The 20,724-nt window shown below is 41.3% G+C and overlaps 1 protein-coding gene and 1 long non-coding RNA gene across 7 annotated transcripts in view; one reads left to right on the top strand and one right to left on the bottom strand.

The window, feature by feature from the left end:
- The window catches only part of CDC40 (cell division cycle 40), a 93,110-nt gene that overhangs the window by 11,336 nt on the left and 61,050 nt on the right, over positions 1-20,724 (bottom strand). For all 6 annotated transcript variants that reach the window (XM_083731298.1, XM_083731302.1, XM_083731299.1 and 3 more), the window contains 5 exons: positions 12,069-12,155; positions 8,904-9,033; positions 3,282-3,365; positions 2,526-2,665; positions 1,060-1,156 (listed from right to left, as the gene is read on the bottom strand). In XM_083731298.1, coding sequence (XP_083587424.1) covers positions 1,060-1,156; positions 2,526-2,665; positions 3,282-3,365; positions 8,904-9,033; positions 12,069-12,155 — 538 coding nt within the window. The remainder of the gene's footprint in view (positions 1-1,059; positions 1,157-2,525; positions 2,666-3,281; positions 3,366-8,903; positions 9,034-12,068; positions 12,156-20,724) is intronic.
- LOC310841079 lies at positions 639-7,102 on the top strand. The gene is made up of 2 exons (XR_014562330.1): positions 639-1,425; positions 1,581-7,102. It is a non-coding gene; the product is annotated as an uncharacterized lncRNA (long non-coding RNA).

Genomic DNA, 20,724 nt, shown 5'->3' with positions numbered 1-20,724 from the left:
TGACCAGATACACACATTCATGATCTTAAATACTTCTAGTTGGCTTTTTCATGCCTCTTAGGTGACAATTTAAATCTCCATAGGCTAAAATGCTATACCCAACGCTGTATAATATTTATGTTTAAAATATCCAGCTCTGTATCAAGAAACATCAAAAGTGACTTGACTGCAATGTTAGGGGGTTTTTTATTGGTTTATGAAAATCCGATGAGGAACAATTCAGAAACCCTGTTTGCAATTTCTGCACACACCTTGCAGTCTTTGAGGAAGGCACCAAGCAGTGAAATGTACATTAAAACACTGCATGTAACTTCAAATTTCAAAGTTAACTTGCAACATATCATTGCATTTGTGGTGGTGGGCAAGAGGGTTCAATAAAAAAGGAGATGTGAATGAAGTCCTGCCACATGTGTGAATCTCAGGAGAGATGTGACAAAGAGAGGAGCGAAACATTAGGTTAAGTAAATGCATGATGTAGAAGTGGGGAACAAAAAAGACTTTTCTCCATAATCCTATGAATTGCTTCCACATCAGCAGCAAAATTAAAAATGACAATTTCAAGCCTTTATAGTCAACAATGAAGCCTACATTCCTATATCGTCAAAAATGAGGCAAGAGCAATATGTAATGATCTAAAAGTTGACAAAAGTAAAGATTAAAACGATTAAGTTTGATGTGGTACAAATGACAGCCAAGAAAAGGAGGCTGCCAAATTAAAATACAAGGAACTGACATTTGAGATGAATATACAAGCAAATGACATTTCCACAGTGTTCCCAATAATACAATCTGCCCGCAAGCTAAATTTAACCACATCTTGAAATTCTTTCCGGTGTTACCAGAAACAACAAAACCAGGCTGTTTCTAAGTTTCTTCCTTACTGAAATCCCCCTTGTGTCTCTGGCACCATGTTTTCTTTTAGAGATCGTTTCTTCCTACATGGTACGCTGCGAGAAGAACTAACATAGCAAATAAATGACAACATACATTATTCCTGATAAACAAGTGTTTGAAAGTAGATGCAGGAAATGCAAATCAGCTGCTAAAGAAAGCACTTACCATGCAAAATAGTCTTCTCTTCTCCAGGCTTATCATCTTCATGTTTGCCTTTCTTTTGTCTCTTTGCTGTTATTTCATCCAGTTCCCTCTGTTCTTCCTAAGTAGCCCAAACATTAAAAATTACCAGTCTTGTTTTTACAACAAACTCTAGAATATTTTCACTGAATTCACTTAAAGTTTCCAATTTTAATGCTATTTAGGGGGGGAAAGGTCAAAAAAGCATGTTAAACAAAAGGCCAGTAAACTATTCAGTTTAGAAACAAGTTTTCACAAAATAAATTCTAAACATGTTTCCCAATTCTGGTTCAATTCATTGCTTATATAGTCAAACTGCAACAGCCATACACAACTCCAAAGTCTGTAGAAGTCAAAAGGGGGAACCCCAAAAGCAGTTCAGTATGAAGTGAGCAGAAAACCAAGTAGAGGGTGAAATGAAATTTACCAGCTGGAAATAAGGAGGAAGAGGTACAGGTATAAAAAGGGTAGGGGGAACACTCTTATTGACCTGATAAGTAATTTAGTGGCTTACGGCAAGATGCTAATTTTAAGTAGCACCACTGAGTGATAAATGCCTACAAAAATCAATGGACAAATGCAACATTTTACTATATCTGGGACTGGATACAGTGGCGTGTACCATACCTTCACACAGAAATCACTTTGATCACCTGCCACCACAGTGAAGATAGTCAGGGCATATGTGTGGGCTCAGAGACTGAGTCAAAAAGCATGGCATTTAGAAACCCACTTCAAAAGATGCTGCTCTAGCCACTGAGCTCTATGGTTGGGTCCCCAAGCCTCCCACACCCTGCCTAATAGTTTCCCTTTATGGCAGTGTCAGATTCCTCTCGTTAGGAACTAAGTCAGGCAGAAGGAAAATCCAGACACAGAACAAGAGCCTCCTGAGAAAGGCACCCAACATTGAGACGGGGGGGGGGGGGGCAAATCAACCTTGCTGCTGCTTCAATAAGAAGCAGTTTCTGAATGGAAGGGAGCAATAGAAAGCACACAAATGGCCAAGAAGGAACAGCAGAGATGCACATGTACAATATAAAAGAATTCAGCCCAACATGGTGGGTAGACACAGTTAACTCTGCACTGGCCATTTCTTGCTTTGGGCCCACTACTGGCTCCAGCTCCCACCCACCACTGGTGTGCAGCCCTGGCATCTCCTGTCACTCGCTGCGCCTTCAGAAAGATTGCCCAAATAAACCTACACTGATTCTGACAATGGGAACTTTTCAAGACTCTCCCACTGCAGTCCTCCGTGTCCCATCCTCAGAGTCACCAGAAGCTCAGGGGACTCTCAGGGCAACATTCAATGCAATAAAAGCAGCTGGAGCTGGAAGGGAAAGCCAGGCACCCTGCTGCAAAGTGTGAGGAACTCCCCTATGACCACACATGGGATCCCAGAATAAGCATCACCACTACTATTCTACTTCGAAGAATAAACAAGGGGTGCTCACTTCTGAAGGTTTTGCAACATCCTTTTCATCAACATATTTTGCCCACGGTCCCAAGAAGCCATCAATGTTAGATGCATCATTCTCTTTGAATTTCTTCCGTTTCTCAGTTTTCTTTTGTCCTGTTTCAAACACAGTCAGACCTGTAGGCAGTAGAAGTTAATGTCTAGGTTCACTTTAAGAACAACAATGTACTCTTCCACATTCCACACTTCACCATTCCACTTGAATCATTTCAGTGTTTTCAGAAAAGAGAGAATATACTAGATATGGGGAAGTTGAGGCTTTTGTGTGCAATTGTTGGCCTTGGACATGCATCTTCAAATGATCTGTCAAACAAGAAACAAGCACTGCATGCAAAGTGAATGGTAGCTGTAAAATCACAAGATGATAAACCAATCAGCTCTCGATACGCTATATTTTATTAGCCTTTCTAGAGAGTTGTGCCTTCATTGGCAACTGACCTATCACCGCCTTCTGCACTCTCCAATGAAGAAACATCTAAGATGCAAATCTTGTTAGCATTTTGTCGAGAAGCTAAGATACACACAGTTCTTTACACACTATGCCTGACTTCTGCTATGTTCCAGAAGCAGTCCCTTTGTATGTCCAACATCAGTCGCTTAAAAGCACCTCCCTACTTAAGTAAACTACTATTTCATCCATTATATACAATTTATTTTAAACATTTTATTAATGCACACACACACAACTGATTGAACTTTGTAATTAGGTGACGCTATAACAAATATTCTTTACCTTGATTCTTTTCAGCTTCTTCAACGGAACCAATATATTTAGTAGGAACTTCATAATTATCTATTGAGGGATCCAAAGCATATCCTGTGGAAGGACAAAACCGTAACATTTTAAGATTCACCTCTTGTGGAATATTTTTATTGGCAGAGCTCCAATTTCAGCCACCAACTCTCAGAAGACCTTTACCCTGAGGACACATCCATCATAGTGAAGCCAAAGCACAGCTTAGCACAAAGGAACAGACATGCAGCTTTCTGGAGAGGCAATTGTGACCGCTTTGCTCCTCCCTGGCCATTTTGCTGTTGCACTGAACTAAGTCATCATTCGGCTTAGCATGTTGTTGGAACCCAGTATACAAAAGTGTGCTTCTTTCAAACCTGATTTCACCAACGGAAGGGGACCTTCTGGATGCCAGAGAAGGCCTCTGTAGGGACATGTGCCCCTGTGCCTGCCATGCTAGCAACCCTTTCACATGGTGGATACATGAGAATAGCTTCATAGTTTAGAGTCAATATATCTTAATTCAGATAAAGACAGAAAGTAGGCCAATAATAACTTGGGTGATGTGGCAGGCCTCAACCAAAAGTATCTATTACTAGGTACCAGTATATTAATATGACAGCTACTAGTCACGGATCATCTGCTATAGAAGACGGGATCACTTTGCTTTCAGCAAAGAATGAACTGCTTAAACAAAATTCTCAGTCTGTTTATCAAAGCTGAACTGTTCTTGAATCTGCTACAACCAATGAAATACAATGTTAACTTGTTCATAAGAACAGAGATTTGCACACCCTGAGCTTACAGTACCCTGACTCAAAGTGGCAGATATTAACAACCTTAATGACCCTGTCAAAAGGCAGCATACAAATATAATTAACTGAATAAACATAGTAAAGTTTCCAGCTTAACAAACCTTCACTGAATAATAGTTTTAGAGTGCAAATCTGCTTGCCTAATGAAAGTAGCAACTTTCCAATCCAACCCAGAGTCTGGTCAATTGTCAGAACCTAGCTGGTGAGGAGGGTTTTCATGAACAATTTGAAAGGATGACCATGGTAAATGACAATTGTCTGGATTTTACTATTCTGATGAGAATTCCACATAAATAAGCCAAGCATTATAGAACCCAGTTTTATGCTGAGTGAGGTCTTTGCATGGGGCCAATGAGCCAATTTCTCAGTAGACTCAACTTCACAGTTCTTATTTAAGGCAGAAATGCCAATTTGGATGTATGTCAAAATCAATACAGCAGCTTATTTGTCCTCTCACTGTATTGATGCCATTTCTGGGACTATTTGTTTGCTCCCTCAAACCGAGTGATCGTGAATGGAGCCACTGGGTGAGATTTAATCTTCAGCGGGAGCTGTGTTCTCTATAGCCGCCTGCATTTCATTCAGCATCTTTTCCTTATGAAAAGGACTTTGAACAACTCCTACTTTATGCTGAGAATGTGAAAGAGATTCCTATCTTTTTTTTCTGACAGAGACTTCCAAATGCAGCTGTAAGGGGAAACCTGCTGTTTTAAAAACAGACCTCTTTTTATGTAACTAGTCTCTGCTTAGAACCTTTGACTTAACTCCCCCCAACCCAATTACAAATAAGCAGGCCCACATGCGGTTCACCTTCCCCGTCACTGAGAAGTGAACCTGAATAAAATGAAAGATGAACACTGTATGGTTTTAGTCTTTAAAAAGAAGGAGACATTTGTGAGGCTGCACTGCCTTCTCTTCCCCACCTTCTCTGTGGCAACATAACTGACTCAGCCGTGGTAAGGACACAAGCATTAAATTGCCTTTGGGAGGTTACAAGCAAATGGCAAGTTGTCTAAAAGCACAGTCCAAAAACACAAGATTGACCAAGAAGGATCCTTTCCTTCCTTCCTATTTGACATAAAACACAATGAAAGTGATGTGGTCAACACAAGCATGTGGCTGCTAATAAATACTATTTGTTTCAGTGACATCCGGTCTATAAATGCTATCACTGCGAGATGGAATTATCCGCAGTGCCAGTGGCCAGCATGAATGCTGACAAAAGGCAGCTGAATGGCTCCCTTCCAAATGAAACCACAGTTTGTCTATTCACACAAAGGTCAAGCTCAGGGTAGAATAATCCACTGGCAGCATGAAACTTGCTTCAATAATGCAGCAGGTAGAATCTTGCTTATGGATAGAAGAGAAATGTTTTATTACTGGTCAGAGTATGGAAAAAGAACAATACTCTCCCTTCTGATTCCTAGATATCGCTCTCCTTCCATATATCCCCTGGGGGAAAAAATGCTCCTCTGCAACCTGACAGCAAAGATGGAATGACTGGCTACCTTCCGAAAAGCGAAGAACTTCAACGGTCTTGACAAAGCATAATGCGTATAACCATATTTTAGCTGGTGAAGAATAATTTCTGAATGAGTGAATAATGTCAAACATACTATAATGCTCTTTCTAGGTTGAAACATAATGTACCTACTTAAAGACAAAATGCAAGAGTTGGGGCAAAATTGAGGCTTTGTTCTTTTTTTGCTTCTCTGAAAATAAATTCTAGTGCCTAATGTTAGCGTAAGGACTATGACCAGCTCCCAGCACTGTGATGGTGGAGCACTAAGATGGGCCTGGAAGACAGCCTAGTATCTGGAGGAATTAGATTTATTAGTTCCTACTGCCAACATCCTAGCGTATTTTATTAGCCTGATGTAACTGAACAATGGTGCCTTTGTCTTATGCTAGCAACATTTTAGGCATGAAGTGCATTCCTGTGCAAAGAAGCCTGCATTCTTGGAGACAGACAATATGTCCTTCTCTGCACCCTGGTATTTAGAAAATTATTTTATTGTGGTTTTACAGAGAGAAATCGCTCACTATGTCATGGATGCAATAGGAAAGCAAAGTATTTTTCTTCTTATAAAGTACACTGAAACCACACCAATATTTAATTCCAAGGCAACATGCGCATATCCCCATAGATATAGACATTGCAATTGTGCATTAAGGGCTATCTTTGGAGAGCTCTCCGAAACCGTATACGCGGATGGGAGATAAAAAAATTCTCCACAGACTGCTATCCATTCTCTCTACTTTGATTTACAACCATTTTCAGACATCATATTGGAATAGGCATTAGTGATTAGTAGATTCCAATGGCTTTGGGATTATTTGTAAAGCTGATGCTGCTCAGAAATGGTTGCCCTCTTATGTGTCTTGTTTGTTGTTATGTAATTTTTGTTTATTTGAAAAATCTCAATTAAGATGGGAAATTGCTCTCAGAACATCGGAGGCTACCTTATACCAAGACTAAGGCTACGTTTGAGTCAGGACCAGAGGCTCCAGCTGGTGCAGAAAGCTGTGGCTAGACTATTGATAGGGACAGACAACTGCTTCCACTCTGGTGCTTAAAAGCTTTCCCTGGCTGCCCATAGGCTAGGTTCAAGGTTCTGGTAGCAATTTACCAAGCCCTTAACAGCTTGGGTCCAGGATACCCTAAGGACCACCACATTCATTATATCCATTCCTTATCACCACGTTCTTTGGGGAGTCACTATCAGCAGATCCTCATGTCTCAGATGCATAGCCCGGATCCACCAGAAGCTGTTATGGATTCAATTATTCCAGCTGAAATTGCACAGGTCCCTCCCAGTTGGACGTCCAGCAGTTACTGAAGACTTTTATTGTTATTATTTCAGCAGACATTTTAACTGTGTTCTGATTTTATAGTTTTAACTGATTTTTATGTTCCTTATACTGTGCTAAATCACCTGTATACTACTTAGAGATTATTGTAATTAGTCCACATATAAATTGTTGAAATAAAGAAATAAGTCTGTCTGTCGAGCTCAATATTACCGGTAGCTACGCTAACTAGCTGTGGTTCTTCAGGGTTTCAGACAAATGACTTTCCACGCCCTATCTAGAAATGCTGGGAACTGTACCTGGGACATTCTGCATGCAAGCATGTGCCCCATCAATGAGTATTCTCTAAAGAATAAAGGACAGGGTCTTCCTTTTTCTATGTAGCCATTCTTTTGGTTTCTTGAAGATGCTTCCTCCCTCTACTTGCCACAATCAATTGACTGTCTGACATATAGGATTGCTTAAAGCAGCAACACGAGGCTTATGGAATGGACACAGGGAGTCTTTTTAGACTTCAATCTTTTTGCACAATGTTGAGATGTACTTCTCAGAATTGCTGTCCTTGTGTTCACTACCACTATTGTTGTGAAATTCCTATTCACTGATCCTCTTACAGAGGACATCTACAAAATAATCTTCAAAGGCTATTGAACAGTGAAATACCATTCACTGGTTGACACTTCCTTCAAGTTACTCTTATAAGTAGGCTTCATTTTTCAAAGAAGCTGCTAGTGGATGTCAGGATCGAAATCATAGCACACAAAATTCAGAAAATATACAATACTCTTCATGATATTAACTACCACTTGAATTAATAACAGCACTGCTCCACTTTCTCTAGCAGCATTTCACAATTGGAACAGATCGGGTAACCATAACTCCTGGATAACCTAGCAGTTTCCAGGGGAACCAGCATGAAAAGGGACAGCATTAATGGTTCTAGGAATCAAAGCAGCTTCTGAAGAGACAAGAGTTTGGAAGCATGTCTTGCAGATATAGTATGCCCTGTACTTATTTAGGTATTTTAGGAAAATACATAATAACCAAAACACTTATCTCACCATGATGCATATGTTGGAGCAAGTGCAGTTCAATCTCAACAGCGCTTTCAACTTACATTAGAAGGTAGAAATTATTACTACTACTATTATTTAAATTCTGGATACTGCCCTATACCTGTAGGTCTCAGGGTGGTTCACAAAATACAGAATAAAAATAATTAAAACAATTAACAATACTAATGTATACAAACTAATAAAAAATACACTCCCCAGCGAAAGCCCTTAAACCATCCCCTAAACCACCCCCTAGCCCACAAATACAAATAAAGAAATCCAAATGATCATATAGCAAATATAAATACAAATAAGTAGCTGTGGCATACTTTAACATACATTTAGCACATAGTAATTAAAAGAAGCTTCAGCTATCTTATAGACTCAAGTACATTTCTGCCTGTGTTGTATGCTGAATAATGAACTCCCACCTCAGAGTTGGTATCTGAAGAAGTGTGCATGCACACGAAAGCTCATACCAAGAACTGACTTAGTTGGTCTTTAAGGTGCTACTGGAAGGAAGTTTTTTTGTTCCCACCTCAGAGTTCATGTAATTAAAATTTAGATTGGGGGAGGGGGACATTAGCAAATAAAAGAGTGACTGAGACGTGAAAGCTGCATGCTTTGTAGTTTCTGACAATTCTGGTGGAAACAGGGATATGGCATATGCTACCTCTAGGTCTCCAAACTGGAAGACAAGGACCTCAAGCGGCTATTGACTGTGTACTGACCCATGCACAAAGATCAATGGCCTTGTATAGGACATAGCATGTCGATATTACACTCCTAATCGGATCCCTTTTCTAATTATCTGAACTAGCTAACATTTAGAACTGATAAGAGTATATTTAAAACCTTTGAACTCTATCAGACCATGTCAACCATAGACAAATGTAGCAGATTCAAGATCACAAAAGGATTATCTAAAAAATATACCTTACCATAGGTTGCAAATGTTCTTCTCTGTTGTTCAAACATAAAATCATTAATGTGTGCTGGTTCTGTATATCCAGAAAGCATATTCCTAGGTGCAGCCATCTGTTGAGTCCTAAATGGATTCACCGGCCCAAACTGCATTAAAAATAAAGGCCATTTCACACGCAACTCTTTACTTACATGCATATGTATATCCATGCATTTATAACATTTTCATCCTGCTCTTCTTCTAAGGCTTTCAGGGGAATAAAAGTGATTCTCTTCCTGCCCATTTTATCCTTAACAAACATGAGATGTAGTGACTGGCTGGCCCAAGGTCACTCAGTGAGCTGCACAACTAGCTGGGCTTTTTAACCTAAGGCTCAACAACTCTAGTCTAATCCAGTCTTCACCAACCTGATGACCTCCAAATGTTGCTGGACTACAACTCCCATCAGCCTCAGGCAGCATGTTCAATGGTCATGCATGATGGGAGTTGTAATCCAAAACACGTGGAAGATACTAGGTTGGAGAAGGCTGTCCTGATGACAACATCCACTGTGATCCATCCTACTAGCTTTCCGTTTTAAAGCCTTTGCATACAAGTTGACCAGCAAAACAAATGAGTGGCTAGCACATTTTCCGTAATTAAACAGAGCAAGTGGGCACCATGGATGGCAACTGAGCTTGCCGGCGTTGCCTGTTATTGCTGAAATGGCTCTGGGGGCTAGGTGGAGAGTGTGGTCCAGCAGGTTGGCCATGTGAGAGCCATTTGGAGCCCCTGGGATCCTTGGACAATGCCTGACTTGTCCAACTGCTGGCACCTCATAAATCAGCTACTGTAAAGTGTAGTATAACCCACAGAGAACCTAAAATAATCAATACCGTACTTTTCGCTCCATAGGGCGTACCTAGCTTTTAGGGGGGGGGCGAAAAAAATTACCCCCCCCAAGCCCCAGAGAGCAAAGATGGCAAGACAGTGAGCGGGATCCATCCCACTGGCTGTCTTGACTTCGTTTTTAGCCACGGGGCTGGGGTGGGGGAAGCCCGAGCTTCCCCTGACCCCAGCCCCCAGAACAGGTCCAGGAGCGGCGGCAAGATTGCGCGCAACCTCGCTGCCACTCCCGGAGCTTGCGGGACTGGGGATGGGGGAAGCCCGAGCTTCCCCCGACCCCAGAACAGGCTGCTATCTGCAAGCCTTTGGAGCCCGGCGGGAACTCCCACTGCACTCAGAAAGCTTGTGGATAGCTGCCTGAAGCCCGGGGAGCATAGCGGGAATTGGCGCTGCACTCCCCGGGCTTCAGGGTGCTATCCGCAAGCCTTTGGAGCCTGGCGGGAACTCCATCCGCGCTCAGAAGGCTTGCGGATAGCTGCCTGAAGCCTGGAGAGTGAGAGGGGTCGGTGCGCACCGACCCCTCTTGCTCTCCAGGCTTCAGTGAAAGCCTGCATTCGTTCCATAGGACGCACACATATTTCCCCTTCATTTTTGGAGGGGGAAAAGTACATCCTATAGAGCGAAAAATACGGTAAGTCCACAACCATCAGAAAAGTAATGTTGCGCCACATTTGCAAAATCTAATCAGATTCCTTCCATGCATTATTTGCTATTTCTCAAGGGTTAAGAGGAGCAAACCCATTTCTATTTATTTAAGCATTCCCATACACTCTCATGCTTTTAATACAAGTTGAAACTTCATAATCAGTATTTAAACCTAAACCGTGACTAAGTTTTATAAAAGAATAAATAAACAGAAAATTAGTGTACATATTAACATCCTTGCTTCAGATGAGCTTTTCCATGGGGAATGGAAACTACACTTACTGATTGGCTAAACCTAGGAAAACTGCCTCAAGCTTACACAAATAACTTACAGCTTTGGACAGCAACGATTTCAAGATTTTGACAGCTGCATGTATTAAAACTAACTATAGTTGCATTTCCCCAGAGGTGTTTTTCCATGAGGAATATTCGATTTCAAGATTAAATTGTTTTTATAGTCCATTTATTTGACAGCTTTTATATAGTAAATATTATTTTCCAACCTCCCCCCCCCCATGCTGTACTGGAGTAGATTTTATTATGCACACTCATTTAAAGCGTTGTTTTTTTTAAGGTTTGTGAAGACTTTTTAAAAGGGTAGCTTACTACAATGCTTTCTACATTCTCTGCTGCTACTATGATAAATACTGCTAATGTAGAAGATAAGGGTAGATCCAGATTATATTTTTGAAACTGTGCAAACTCAGAAAAACAAACAACATGCAAAAATAATAAAGCACAGATCTTACATGGTGTCAGATTAGTGTACATTTTAGTGTACCCATGATTTGAACACATGATACTTTGGGATACAGAGAGGTACAAGTGACCCTTCTATCTGACAAATCATGAAACATATGAATTGTCTGAGCATTTAGTAGAAATAACTTGCGTTGCATATGGCCATCTACTATGAATCAGACCTTCAGAATTTTACCTTGGCTTCCGCTCGTGTATACAGATATGACAATTCATCAGCGAGAGAGAGAGTGAAGCTAGATGCAGTATACCCACCAACTGTGTGATTCCACAAATGGGGGGGGGGGGAGAGAAAGAAACAACATAACCCCTGGCTAGGAGATTATAAACAGCGAATAATGCATGGTTTTCTTTTACTCGTCTAATATTCCCCAGTCTGAACTTGATATATCCTAAGCATTTCAACCGAACATGGAAATGAACTTTGAATGTGCAATTCCATGATTTTTGCCTGATGAGCATACCTATTTGCAACTTTAAGTGGCCTCATTATAGAAATTTAAAAACGATGGCTTTAAAAAAGATGTTCACAAGGACATCTGACTTCTAATTTTTTTTATTTACTACCCTGCAATTTTTACTTTTGTGTGTGCAAATTATTGCTTTATTATGAGAAGAAACTACCTATGCCACATTTCAAGTACTTAATTTAAAAGTTTAAATATAATGTCATTACATATTTTGATGTATACATGTACAAAATGAAAGCCAAGTTTGCTTGGCCTCAAATCAAGATTTATAGAAATCCCTGTAGAATTTAGTATTATTCCTAATTTAAAAGGACTGTTTTTTAAACAGGAATGATTTAATAGTTCACAGGGTATTCCTTGAAGAAAGTTAGCCAATATTGTTCCAACTTACTCATATTTTTAACAAAAGTTAGTTTGCTTACCTCAGGTGCAAACATGGTGTCATAGGTTGGGTTGAACTGAACTTCCTTTGTAGTTGGATCAAGGTGAACTCCTGTTTCCACATCTTCCTAGAAAATTCAATCGTATTTTAATAGAAACCATTTTCTGACAGCACATCATAGGCAATAAGCTGATTCTACCAAGTGGCAACATTCACTACTTTTAATACCATGTTTTTACTTTTAACTCTGAAGCACTAAATGCTAATCACATTTGCTTCTGATGTGGTATTGTCCCCACACTGAGTATCCTGTGGATAAATTGTTGAGACTGTAACTTCTTGGGGTGGGGGAGAAAAAGAAAACATTAAGAAAATGCTTATACTTCCAAATATAGAAATGCCCATTTACCTTTTCTGACAGCTCACCACAGCTCCCCTCTAGTCTTGTACAGTGGTACCTTGGCTCTCAAAAGTCATGGTACTCAAACAACTAGGAACCCAAACACTGCAAACCCGGAAGTAAGTGCTCCGGTTTGCAAACTTTTTTTGGGAAGTCGAACATGCTCCGTTTTGAGTGCCACACTTCTGTTTTGAGTGTTATGCTTCTGATTTGAGTTCCACACTTCCATTTTGAGTGTTATGCTGAGGTCTGTCTGTTTTTGCTCTTTATTTTGCGTTTTTGTTTTTGTGGCACTTTTTTGTTTTGTTTTTGTGACTGTGTGGAGCCCAGTTCAGCTACTGATTGATTGATTGATTGATTGTGTGACTGGGGTACATTGTTTATTGCTTTCATTTCATGGATCAATGGTCTCATTAGATAGTAAAATTCATGTTAAATTGCTGTTTTAGGGGTTGTTTTTAAAAGTCTGGAACGGATTAATCCATTTTGCATTACTTTCTATGGGAAAGCGCACCTTGGTTTTGGAACGCTTTGGTTTTGGAATGGACTTCCAGAACAGATTAAGTTTGAGAACCAAGGTACCACTGTAATGCAAAATCAGCCATGAAGGGGATTGCCTTCAGCACAAATTCCAAACCTGCCACAACACAGCCAACTCATACTTGTTCCAGTTCATGCAATAATGCAGTCCAATGAAATTTATGAGCAACTGATCCACATGAATATTCACAACTTATAAATGAAAAATTGACTATTTTCATGTCACAAAGTTACCATTGAATTAGTGACAATATACCTGTTTGTCTGTTTCTTGTTACCAGGCTACTCTGCTTTATTAATTGCAGCTATTCAGTTCAAAGTGTATAATATGGAAATGGGGCCCCATGCATCAGCTACCCCAGCTTATTTCCCCAAGGAGTTAAATCCTATAACAAAAATATTAATGACAAATACAATCTGCCCCCCCCCCTATTAAAAGTAACCAAGGAACGAAATGTCACAATCACACAAAACAGTTTACTCAGTTGCTTAACTGATTTTATCAACTAAGACATTTCCCCAAACATTAAATCTCCATGTAGTTCAAAATCATTGGGTTCCACAGCAAGGTATGCAATGTTCTGCTTGCACATGGGTGGGTTTTTAAGCTACCTCCTCCCAGTGGCAACCCCTATGCCCTCTGGTGTAGGACTCCATATGGTAAAAGTGGCTGCCGCTGAAAGGATTTCCCTTCAGCATAGCTACTTATCATGCATTTTAGACAATATGTTATGCTATACTATACTATACCAATGGCTAGAATTTAAAGAGGAACAGTTTGCCATGTGGCAAAGGTGGTTATGTTACTAAAGCAGTAGTCAAAAAGTCACTGGACTAGTTGCGAGCTCTTTTTGATGCTGACCAATATTCTTTCTGCCCACAGTCTACAGAATTGCATGACTATTTCCACATGACCACCAGCACTTTGGAGTAAAGTTCCTTGAACTGCAGTCCCTGCATGTTGCATAGCAACCTGCTTTTAAAATGCAGGCGAGTTGCCAAAGCTGTTTGAAACATAAAGCACAGGAATCTGCAGGCCACTGTGCATGCACACAGTTGAGTAAGACTAAAGTCACTCTCTGGACTGCATACATTTGTTTTCTCCAGTCTTAACATGCCTCAAGTTTTCCACAAAGGACCTGTTTTTGCCCCTGTAAATTTCCCCTAAATCTGTTTTCCCCTGTCAGCATCTTTCTCGACCTGTGAAACCAAGAACTAAATGTGCAATTCAGATGTGGTAGTGAACCAACACATACCACAAATTGAGAAAATTAGGTTAGGCTAGGCCTAGCACATCAGTGGAAAGAGCCATCAGGCTTGATACTTACAACTGAGTGAGAAGAAACACAAGATGAGCATTTTGACATTGCCATGTTTTCAGACCATGCTTAAGGTATTGAAATACAACACAGTTAGTTAAAGGGAAAAACAATGTGCTTAGGTGTCATGTCTGCACAGGAATAGAGATGGTATGGGGAGCCTTTTTAAAGCCAAAGGCTGCATTCTCTTGGGATATGTGGTTGAGGCAGTGGTGGGAACCTAAGAACAGGGGGCCAAAAGTGACACTACAGGCCTTTCTATCTGGCCTTTGGGACACTGGCCAGGTTAGATCCCACTCCCTCAGTCAGAAGGGAATGTGGTCCTTAGACTGAAAAGGGTTCCCCACCCCTGGGTCAAGGGCTTGGGGGAGCAGTGGTTGAAGGGCCACTTACCAATAGTAAGCAGAAATGGGCAGAACACCCATTTTCTTTGTCTCTGCCATACTTTTTCCTCTCTTTTCATCCACCCCACTACATGCTTTCCTTCTATCCACCCCCAACCACAATTCATTTACAGTGGTACCTCTGGTTATGTACTAAATTCGTTCTGGAGGTGCATTCTTAACCTGAAACTGTTCTTAACCTGAAGCACCACTTTAACTGATGGGGCCTCCCGCTGCTGCACCACCACCAACGAACGATTTCTGTTCTCATCCTGAAGCAAAGTTCTTAACCCAAGATAATATTTCTGGGTTAGCGGAGTCTGTAACCTGAAGCATATGTAACCCGAGGTACCACTGTACTTTCTTTCTATTCAGCTTTCCTCGTTGCCGAGTGGGGTTATAGGTTTCTATTTCCCTTAGCCCAGCACAGAAGGAACGCAGGCTGCTAATACCCAAACAGAGTGATCTGTTTCTCCACTGGCAGCTCAATTTCCTTCCATGCTAGGCGAAGAAGAAGAAAGAAAATATTTCTGAGTCCAGCATGAAAAATGCAGCAGGAGGAAGCAACGGCAGCAGCTTGCAACGATTTACTGTGATGCAGAGGCAGATGGAACAGGGCTGATGAAGGAGAAACTGTGGGCTGGATGGAAAGGCCCCACAGACCAGAGGTTCCCACTCCCCGATTGCAGGATACAGGGAAAGACAGACAGTATTTTTTTGTGTAGCTCTCTATAGGAGGAAAGAATGCGTCTTTCAAAATAGAATATCATGCACTGTATATTATTGCTAAAGCTGGTGGCTTTCAAAGAACTCTTCATAAGAGGTTTGCTTACAAATGGTCAAGCTGTACAGAGGTTTAAGCACCAGACTTTTCTACAGTTGAGAATAGCAAGATTAGGGACAGCTTCTGTTTGAAACAATCTGAATAACCTACTAGGGGCTGAGTCTTTAGTGTGGCAGACCCTGCCCTGTCGACAGGTTCAGCAGCAGCAATCCCTGGTTTATAGGCACTCAGACTGGCCTTTCAAACCTGAGATACTTTGCCAACTAGGCCTGGGCGATATATCACCCAGGTTTGGTATGTTGGCTTCACTCAGCAGTATATCGCTGGTGAAACCGCCACTGCTCCTGAGTCCCTCTGCTAGCAACGTCTTCTAGCAGTTCCTTCCTCCAACGGCACTGTCTCGCGGGCAGAAGCCAATGCAGCTTGTTTTATCAACATTGCAGTATACTGCCCAACTGCGATGTTTGGCTGGCGATACACTGCGATGTTGCCCAGCCCTACTGCCAACCATTGCTTTTATATAACGCTATGTTTTAAGGTTGTATACTGCCTTGTGATATCTTATATGAAAATGTGGTTTATAAATATTTCAGTAAATAAAGTAGGCAAATTATAAAGTACCTATATTCCTCAATTTACTACTACTGCCAGTTTAAAAAAGCTACAGTCCAAAGTACAGTAGTATCTCTAGTTGCGGACATGATCCGTTCCAGGGTGCCATTCATACCCCGAAAAGTCCACAACTAAAGCGGCGCTTCTGCGCATGTGTGCGGGGCAAAACCCAGAAGTATACACTACCGGGTATGCCACGTTCGCAAGCCAAAAAGATGCAACATGAACCTAACACAACATGAGGTATGACTATATGCCCTCCCTGTGTCCTTTAACAAAAGGGTTACAAAAGATAGAAGACACCAGTTCAGTGAGCTACTTTGCATAATGCATCATCTAATCGGTGACTTGCAATCCAAAACAGTAAGTGTGTCTCACTAACTTTGCCTATTCAAAATGATGTACACACAGCATTCCACAGTATGTGCTCCAGTGGTGGTGTAGATGCACTGCCTGACTTCATTCTTTTCAAAGCAGCCTCTTCCCAATTCAGTTGCTTGTAATGGCAACAGCTACTGGTATATTCACAAACCTCCACTTTGCACCCCGTACTCTAACTGGAAAGAGTTACACTAACAGCAGTTAATTTTTTCAGAAGACACCACAACAGAATTGTATGGAGTAGTACAATTATGTGACAAATGTGGTTCACACACTCCAATTCTATGCTATGGGTTTGAGGCTACCGTACTTTTAAAAAATATTAAAATCTATTTTGATGGATCTCAAATTCTATTACATGAAATGCATTAATTCTTGAGTAACAGTGAAGATACTTTTTGCTATTAAGGAAACTAGACAATTATGCAACTATTCTAGCTGTCAGTAACTAATGTAGATTCAGAAATCGAAAGCACCCCACATTTAATTAAGGGAACATATGAAATTCTCTCCTTGCTGAAATGTCACAAATCCATAATTTTATCTCATTCCTCTTTCCTGTTAAAATTATTTCACTAAGAGAACAGACTGTGACATGAACAATTCTCACAAGGACAATTATAGCTATTCCAGTTCTATTGTACTGTTAGCTCAACTTCTAACTTCAAAACCACACAATGCATTCACCATTCTATCTGAACCTGGGATCTTTGAAATTGAAGCACAGTAGTATTAATTAAAGGGGACGCAGGTGGCGCTGTGGGTTAAAGCCTCAGCGCCTAGGACTTGCCGATCGAAAGGTCGGCGGTTCGAATCCCTGCGGCGGGGTGCGCTCCCGCTGCTCGGTCCCAGCGCCTGCCAACCTAGCAGTTCGAAAGCACCTCCGGGTGCAAGTAGATAAATAGGGACCGCTTACCAGCGGGAAGGTAAACGGCGTTTCCGTGTGTGGCTCTGGCTCGCCAGATGCAGCTTTGTCACGCTGGCCACGTGACCCGGAAGTGTCTCCGGACAGCGCTGGCCCCTGGCCTCTTAAGTGAGATGGGCGCACAACCCCAGAGTCTGTCAAGACTGGCCCGTACGGGCAGGGGTACCTTTACCTTTACCTAGTATTAATCCAGCTTTCACTTACAAGGCTCCCTGCATTCACCATTTTTAACAAGCAAATCTGTTTTTTTGCACAGATGACTTCCTGCTAATCCAGACAAGTTTATCTGGATCTGTCTCTGAAATATGTTCAGAACCATGATGTTTCAACCTCTTTGGTACTGCTTTGAAGGGGGAAAAGTGTAGGTCACATCACTATGTGTGATTTTGGAAGAGTACGTTCCAAAATTTCAAGTAGAATAGTGATCATTTTGCAATAGATTAAAAAAGGAGCAGGGGAAATTAGCACAAACGTGGATGTCTTTCAATATATTATTTACAACACTGTATGGCTAGCATGCACGGAGTAATACCTCCAAAAATTTGCCATATTATAGAAGATTAGTCTCTTTAGCCTTCTTTGGGGGACTCATGCATATATCTAACTCCTTGCTTTGCAAATTCTTCCTGCTTCTGTACCACACATTTCTAAACATTAGGTGTGTTTTTTTTATAAAAAAAATCACACATACCAGAAAAAGTCAAAACAGGCTGACAGAATAATCCAGCATTTATGGAACATGAAGAATATACTGCAGCTCTTTAATTAAACATTAATATGACAAAAGTGAAATTAGAAAGCGCTGTCTGCTGGATTTGTCTTCTTTCATTGCATACCATTCTCAAAGATAAACACAACACCTTGAAGGCATTGTTCAAGCTTTAATTCAAGAGAAAAATGACTGAATGGGTACGTGGGACTGCCTTTGAAGATGATTCAGAAGCTGCAGCTAATGCAGTATGGTGTAGTCTGTCTCCCTACAGCAAAGGCAGCCAGTGTGGTGCTCTCCAGATGTTGACTGACTATAACTGACCATTGGCCATGCTGGCCGTGGCTGATGGCAGTTGCAGTCCACAACTTTTGGCCGACACCAGGTGTTGTCCGCTTGCTTTCAGTCCTAATCCAAATAGCTGGTGGTCACCTCTAAAGATGCAAATAATCCAGGTCCTTGTACTCTAAGGAGTACCTTCTAACATATGTATCTCGCCATGTGGTGTAGTGGTTAAGAGCGGTGGACTCGTAATCTGGTGAACAGGGTTCGCGTCCCCGCTCCTCTACATGCAGCTGCTGGGTGACCCTGGGCCAGTCACACTTCTCTGAAGTCTCTCACTCACCTCACAGAGTGTTTGTTGTGGGGGAGGAAGGGAAAAGGAGATTGTGAGCCACTCCTTAGGGTAGTGATAAAGTGGGGTATCAAATCCAAACTCCTCCTCTTCTTCATGCTCATAAAATTGTGAGATGACGTCCTACTCTGCCCCACCCTTCACAGCAGTGAAGAACGGGCTTTCTTCATAGTGATCCCATGCTATGCAATGGTCTCCCTAGTTGAGTACATTGGAGCCCCTCATGGATTTCATTGCACACAAATCCGGCAGGGAAGGCAGCATAAGAAAGGCCCTTCTCCTTTCCAGCACAACTCACATTAAAATACTTTATGCATAATTAAAATTATGTGAAATCACCAGGAATTTAACAAGGCATTTTTTGTTATTGTGCACTCCAATGTTTGTTACTATGCTTTGTATTTTGTGTTTTTATATTGCAGACTGCCTTGTGATCCTTGGCATAAGGGTAGTATAGTATGAGGCACTTTCCTACCTTCCCTCCCAGTCTCTCCACCTTTGGCTTTGTTTGTTGCTAATCTGCTTTGAAAAGTTCACAGAGTTCAGTACTTTTCAATGTGGGGAACAGACTCCCATGAGAGATGATGGACTTTTCTCCTTTGGAGGTTTTTAAGGAAACGCTGAATGGCCATCTGTCATGGATGCTTTAGATGAGATTCCTGTATTGCAGGGGGTTGGACTAGATAAGCCTTGGGTCCCTTAAACTCTAAGATTCTATTATTCTAATGCAGATGTTGCTCCCTTCAGACCTCTGAAGATGGGCAGGGAGGGGAGAAGAGAAGAATACAGAAGCTTTGCAGGTGGCTAAGAGATATTCACGAGCACAACAGAACCTACGAGTGCCACTTGTGCACCAGGCAATGAACTAGAGGACGGCCTTTTCCCAGCACAAAGCTATCATTGGAAAAACAAGGCTGCATTATAGTTTAGACAACTGAAGAAGGGAAGCAGGGAATCCCATATATCCACTTCTATGCTTGCAACGCCAAGAGAGTACTTCAGTGCAAATCCCTATTTCTGGCAGAGATTAGTGCAAACATACAGTGGAGCCATAGAATTGGAAGGTATGACGAAATGCAAAAGCCTGTAATGCAAAAGCCTTTTTACCAACGTGGGGGTTGAACCCATGACCCTGAGATTAAGAGTCTCACGCTCTACCAATTGAGCTATCCCATGTTAACTACTATTGCCTGAACTTTTATTTCAAACCATTTAGTCCACAATAAATGCAATGTGTCTCTTCCTCTACCCATCCAACACCTTCAAAAAGAGTGACCACATACCATACTCTTTTCACTCTCCCAGAAGCCCCAACCTGCAAATCACAAAAGATGCTTAGCTCATTTTATCTATTTGTTAATTAGGAAAATGAAAGAAGGGGGGTGTTTTACTGTTTTTTTGAGATCCTCCAGCTGCCCCAAGGAATAAGAGGTTCCACACTCCTCAATCTGAGAAGAGGTTTAGGAAGCCCTATCACAGACATCCAAATTTATCTTGATTTCTCTTTTCATGTGAGCCACTCTCATTGGTCTAATCATGACTTCTTGACCCTTGCACTCAGAAAACTGTATCTGCCCCTTTTGAGCATTCCTTTTTTGCAAGATCAACATCTTTGCAACTAGAACTGTCATTTGAAACCAGGCTGCTTGATTATTGTTTGGTCTCCATATCTGAGATGTGCAGCAAGCATTTTTTTTAATGATTAATCACTAGAACAGGAATGAGCTTTTCCCCCCTTTTCTTTACAAGAAATGCACCCTCTTGGAGGTAATCTCTTTGCAGGGAGTGGGGTTGTATGCTGGCACTGAGAATGGGGCCAGAACCACCCCCACACTGTTTTTCTCTTAAAATGATAATCACTCCTCCCTGTTTCTCTCCCTCCTTTTTTCTCTCCTGAATTTTCAAGACACAGAGAGAAAGAACAGTGTGGGCGGTGATAATCTTAAGAGAGAAAGGAAGTGTGGGCTGGTGACAATCTTAACTTTGCTTTCTTGCTACCTGCAGAGGAC

Source organism: Podarcis gaigeae (assembly GCF_964106915.1).
Source record: "Podarcis gaigeae genome assembly, chromosome: 3".
NCBI lineage: Eukaryota > Metazoa > Chordata > Lepidosauria > Squamata > Lacertidae > Podarcis > Podarcis gaigeae.
The sequence above is the reverse complement of the archived record's forward strand: the minus strand, read 5'-3'. Positions and strand labels throughout refer to the sequence as shown.